Source organism: Notothenia rossii, assembly GCF_949606895.1.
Source record: "Notothenia rossii genome assembly, chromosome: 4".
NCBI lineage: Eukaryota > Metazoa > Chordata > Actinopteri > Perciformes > Nototheniidae > Notothenia > Notothenia rossii.
In genome coordinates, this window is record NC_136902.1 from 95,466,877 (window position 1) to 95,473,018 (window position 6,142).

The 6,142-nt window shown below is 42.1% G+C and overlaps 1 protein-coding gene across 1 annotated transcript; it reads left to right on the forward strand.

Annotated features, from left to right (window-relative positions):
• Positions 1-4,151: 4,151 nt before the first annotated feature.
• Positions 4,152-5,601, forward strand: LOC307035017 (olfactory receptor 11A1-like; the record flags this gene model as incomplete). Its single annotated transcript, XM_079673942.1, has 2 exons — positions 4,152-4,284; positions 4,450-5,601. The coding sequence occupies exon 2, from the start codon at positions 4,675-4,677 to the stop codon at positions 5,599-5,601; it is 927 nt and encodes a 308-aa protein (XP_079530068.1). The 5' UTR covers positions 4,152-4,284; positions 4,450-4,674.
• Between the last annotated feature and the right edge of the window lie 541 nt (positions 5,602-6,142).

The window sequence follows — 6,142 nt, forward strand, 5'->3', positions numbered from 1 at the left end:
GATCCGGCAGAATATGAGTTTGACACTTTATATTACATGTGTTGTTGGTTGAATGTAATTTGCCAAATTACCTTTGCACACATTAATACCATTAGGATCAGAAATGTTCATATGTTTATTGAAGTCAGACTTTAATCTCTTTATCCTCTTACAGAGCGTCTTGGACGTCAAATTATTATTTATTCCGCCACGTGTTCCCTCGCGTCTGTGACCAATTACAGCCCAGAGACATCTGGCATATACGCCATCTTTTTGGTTCATGAATCTTTGGTTTAAACCTAAGTAAAAATCATCCTGATATGAAAATAAATGGTTAATTTTGTAAATTTTGCATACATAGACTAAAATAGAATTGGAACCAGCTTATGTTTTAGGTCGGATATGTATTGTCTTGAGGTCAGCGGGTCTGTATTAATTTTTTTCGGACTATTAATAAACCTTCTAATTGACCTATCAGAAGCTATTGAGTCTATGCAAGTTTACCGCCAGGCTCAGATCCACCTGGATCAGCAAGGTCTCACCTCTACTAACTCCTGAAGAACCAGGTTCAATGAACTGCTGTTTTAAGGCAGATGACTTACTAAATCTGTTTAAGCGATCCCTTATTCTAGGATCTTTAATGAGGTGTGGCCCTATCTAAGTGTGTGCAATCTTACCCTAAATCAGGAGGGGACAGCTCATAATTAATTTAGGTTAACAGGTAAGAGAAGCAGAAGCAAGTAAACACCAACATACCCATATATGTGGGGGTGTGTCATTGCTTCCGGCTGTGAGACTGGAGATGTCCAGACTTTCCTCGAAAATGAAACTAAAGCTTACAGTAATATCCCATTGAGTCAGGGGCCTTTTGCTGTTAGAGTAAGGGGTTTTTCCCTCCGCTGAATAGTGACGCTTTTAGGGATAAACTATAACAGACCTTACACTTTCATGTCTATATTTATGCCCCTTTTCCACCAAACCGGTTCCAGAGCCAGTTCCGGGCTACAGCCTGATTTTGTTCTGGTTCTTCCTGTTTCCACCGCAGCGGAGCCGGCTCTAAGCACCGAAAACCGGTTCTTAGCTGACCCCACTCGCAAGAAACAAGAACCAAGAACCAATACTTTACGCTTACGTCGGAGGGCAGGATAAACCTAATCAACAACAACGAAATGACGCAAATTCTGTTCAGCAACACAGACAACTAGGAGCCAGGATGGATACCAGTGAATCAGAATCGGAATACCTTTATTAGTCCCACGGAAGGGGCATCTGCGTAGTTACAGCAAGAAAAAGAGCCACAGACAGCTTAATGTTACATATGTTACATGCATTAAAAAAAGTACTCAGTTATGATATAATATAAAATATAATACAAAATAAAAAGTTAACTAACAACAAAGCTAAAGCTGGCCTACTACAGCTACTGAGCTCGCAAGTAAACAAACGATAGATCTAGCATGCTAATGCTAGACAGCATGTATCTCCATGGCAACGAACGCTAACGCTGTCGATATGAGGGATTTCCGCGCCTTGTGGATGTCATAAGAAGGCACGTAAACGTTTACATAATGACAAAAACGATGACGCAATGACGCAGCTTCACTGGAGCTTCACTCGGGCTCTGAGCAGTGGAAACACAAGTGGTGCTACAGAGAAGAACCGGTTCAGCACCAGAAAAGAACAAGAATGGATCTTGAACCGGATCCGGTTTGGTGGAACAGGGGCATTAGTATATAAGTATAGAGCTTCCTGAAATATAAAGCATTTGACATTGTGGAATATAACAACAAAAAAAAATGTTGACTACCAGAAAGCAACATGGTGACGACCAAAAAACAAGATGGTGACGACTAGAAACCAAGATGGTGAAGTCTAGAAACCGAGATGGTGACTAGTAGTGACCAAGATGGTGACGACTAGAAACCAAGATGGTGACAAGTAGAAACCAAGATTGTGACGACTAGAAACCAAGATGGTGACGACCAAAAACCAAGATGTTGACGACTACAAACCAAAACGGTGATGACCTAAAAACAAGATGTTGACGGCAAGAAACCAAGATGGTGAAAACCAGAAACCAAGATTGTGATGACTAGAAATCAAGATGGTGACGACCAAAAACCAAGATGGTGACGACTAGAAACCAAGATGGTGACGACTGGAAACCAAGATGGTGACGACCAAAAACCAAGATGGTGACGAACAAGAAACAAGATGGTGATGTCTAGAAGCCAAGATGGTGACGACCGGAAACCAAGATGGTGAAAACTAGAAACCAAGATTGTGATGACTAGAAATCAAGATGGTGACGACCAAAAACCAAGATGGTGACGACTAGAAACCAAGATGGTGACGACTGGAAACCAAGATGGTGACGACCAAAAACCAAGATGATGACGACCAAGAAACAAGATGGTGATGTCAAGAAGCCAAGATGGTGACGACCAAAAACCAAGATGTTGACGACTACAAACCAAGATGGTGACGACTAGAAACCAAGATGGTGACGACTAGAAACCAAGATGGTGACGACCAAAAACCAAGATGGTGACGACTAGAAACCAAGATGGTGACGACCAAAAACCAAGACGATGACAACGAGAAACCAAGATGGTGACAACTAGAAACCAAGATGGTGACGACTAAAAACCAAGATGGTGACGACCAAAAACCAAGACGATGACAACGAGAAACCAAGATGGTGACGACTAGAAACCAAGATGGTGACGACTAGAAACCAAGATGGTGACGACTAGAAACCAAGATGGTGACGACTAGAAACAAAAATGGTAATGACTACAAACCAAGATGGTGACGACCAAAAAACTAAATCGTGACGACTGGAAACCAAGATTGTGACGACCTAAAAACAAGATGTTGACGGCAAGAAACCAAGATGGTGAAAACTAGAAATCAAGATGGTGACGACCAAAAACCAAGATGGTGACGACTAGAAACCAAGATGGTGACGACTGGAAACCAAGATGGTGACGACCAAAAACCAAGATGGTGACGACCAAGAAACAAGATGGTGATGTCTAGAAGCCAAGATGGTGACGAGTAGAAACCAAGATGGTGACGACTAGAAACCAAGATGGTGACGACCAAAAACCAAGATGGTGACGACTGGAAACCAAGATGGTGACGACTGGAAACCAAGATGGTGACGACCAAAAACCAAGATGGTGACGACCAAGAAACAAGATGGTGATGTCTAGAAGCCAAGATGGTGACGAGTAGAAACCAAGATGGTGAAGACTAGAAACCAAGATGGTGACGACTAGAAACCAAGAACGTGATGACTGGAACCCAAGATGGTGACAACTAGAAACCAAGATGGTGACGACTAGAAACCAAGATGGTGACGACTAGAAACCAAGATGGTGACGACAAGAAACCAAGAACGTGATGACTAGAAACCAAGATGGTGACAACTAGAAACCAAGATGGTGACGACCAAAAAACAAGATGGTGACAACTAGAAACCAAGATGGTGACGACTAGAAACCAAGATGGTGACGACCAAAAACCAAGATGGTGACGACCAAGAAACAAGATGGTGATGTCTAGATGCCAAGATGGTGACGACCAAAAACCAAGATGGTGATGACCAAAAACCAAGATGGTGACGACCAAGAAACAAGATGGTGATGTCTAGAAACCAAGATGTTGACGACTAGAAACCAATATGTTGACGACCAAAAAACTAAATCTTAACGACTAGAAACCAAGTTCTTGACAACGAGAAACCAAGATGGTGACGACCGAAAAAGAAGATGGTGACGACTAGAAACTAGGAGGGTGACGAACAAAAAAAGAAATGCTGACGACCAGAAAACAAGATGGTGACGACCAGAAACCAAGATGGTGACGATCAAAAAACTAAATCGTAACGACTAGAAACCAAGTTCTTGACAACTAGAAACCAAGATGGTGACGACCGAAAAAGAAGATGGTGAGGACAAGAAACAAAGATCGTGACAAGTAGAAACCAAGATGGTGACGACTAGAAACCAAGATGGTGACGACCAGAAACCAAGATGGTGATGACTCGAAACCAAGATGGTGACAACTAGAAACCAAGATGGTGATGACTAAAAACTAAATCATGACGACTAGAAACCAAGATGGTGACGACCAAAAACCCAAGATGGTGATGACTAAAAACCAAGATGGTGACAACTAGAAACCAAGATGGTCACGAGTAGAAACCAAGATGTTGACGACCAGAAACCAAGATGGTGAAACCCTGAGTTACAGAAGGAGGATCCCTGAAGGATGACGTCAGTGAGCTGCAGACAGAAGGTAAAAGCAGCAGCTCAGAGTTTCAGCTCAGTGAGGAGAGCAGCACCTCACACACTCTGGATCTCTGTATTATACACATTAATATAGGACGCTCAGTTTGGATCATCTGTCTTATGTGTTCTCATGATGAGGAACATGTGTTCACTGTTGTTGCCATGTTTAAAGTGACATCTACATCCAGGTGATGCACTGCTCATGTTGTGATGCTTGAAGAACCACAGGAGGATCATGGTGACTCCAGCTCAGGAGTAGCAGGTGAAACACAACTGTTGTCTGACATTTGTTTCACATGTGACACAGGTTTCTGTTGTTGATGTATAGTTGTTGAATAATGCTGTATCTGTGCTCATCTTTAACATAACGTTCTAAATCTTTAACAACAGGAGGATCATGGTGAACTCTACAGAAGCTTCCTATTTTATACTGACTGCATACTCTGACACGGGGGTTTTGAAATACCTATATTTCCTGATCATTCTTGCTTTGTATATTTGTATCATAGGTGCCAACACGTCTCTGATTGTGGTTATCTGTGTGAACAGGAGCTTACATGAACCTATGTACCTTTTTCTGTGCAGCCTGTTTGTAAATGAACTGTATGGTAGTTCAGGGCTGTTTCCATTCCTTCTGGTTCAGATCCTCTCTGACATTCACACTGTCTCTGCTCCGCTCTGCTTCCTGCAGATCTATTTTCTGTATTCATATGTTTTGGTGGAATATCTAAATTTAGCAGCCATGTCTTATGACAGATATCTTGCTATCTGTTATCCTCTGCAATATAACACATATATGACGTCTAAAAAGGTTACCGTACTTATAACTCTAACATGGTCAATGCCATGTATTGCCATTGTTATTTTGATTTCTTTGACTGTGTCTTTAACGCTGTGTGGGAACATACTCGATACAGTGTACTGTGGGAACTTCCCCATTGTGAAGCTGGCCTGCTCTGACACCAGGGTCAATAACATTTATGGACTCTTTTTCACGGTCATCTACATCATCATTCCTCTGCTTTTAATCCTCTACACGTACATGAGGATCCTCAGAGTGTGTTTCTCTGGCTCCAGACAGACCAGACAGAAAGCTCTCAGTACCTGCACACCTCACCTGGCTTCCCTCATCAATTTTTCTTTTGGAGTCTTGTTTGAAATATTACAGAGCAGGTTTGATATGATAGGTGTTCCCAACATGCTGCGCGTTTTGTTATCCCTGTACTTTATAACATGCCAGCCTCTCTTTACCCCAGTCCTGTACGGGCTGAAGATGTCTAAAATCCGCATCATATGTAAGCGTCTGTTGTACGGAGAAGTGTAGGTCATCAAGAGATTGCAGAGAAAGAGAATGAAAGGACCCTGACTTCAGCAGTATTAACTCTAATGACGTGTCTCCTTCACTGTGTGCAGAGGAAGGAAATGAAAGGTGCAGCTGTACATGTGCTGAGCCTGATGCTGCTCTCTCTTTGTTTCTTATCTTGCTTTTCACTTTTCATATCAGCCTCAGTGATTTGAGGAGAACCCTGAAAGGTCCATGAGTCCGGACGTTAGGAGTGAAACTGAAGTTAAAGCTGAAGGAAGCTTCTGGCTGTGAACAGACACAGAGCAGCTTCAAATCAACTATGTTCCCAATATGTTGACAATATGTTCACCTTCGTATTCTCTAACATGTAATGTGTCCCAAATATACATCCTGTGTAAGAATCTGCTGCTAGCTTTCACATCACCTGTGACCTTATGAGTATAAATCAATGCAGCGTTGTACTACACTGAATAAATAACACACACAGCGGTTTGTATTGTCTTTTTAATGTCATGCCAAGTAATGGTTCTGATCCTTACGCGAGGCACAACATTTACCC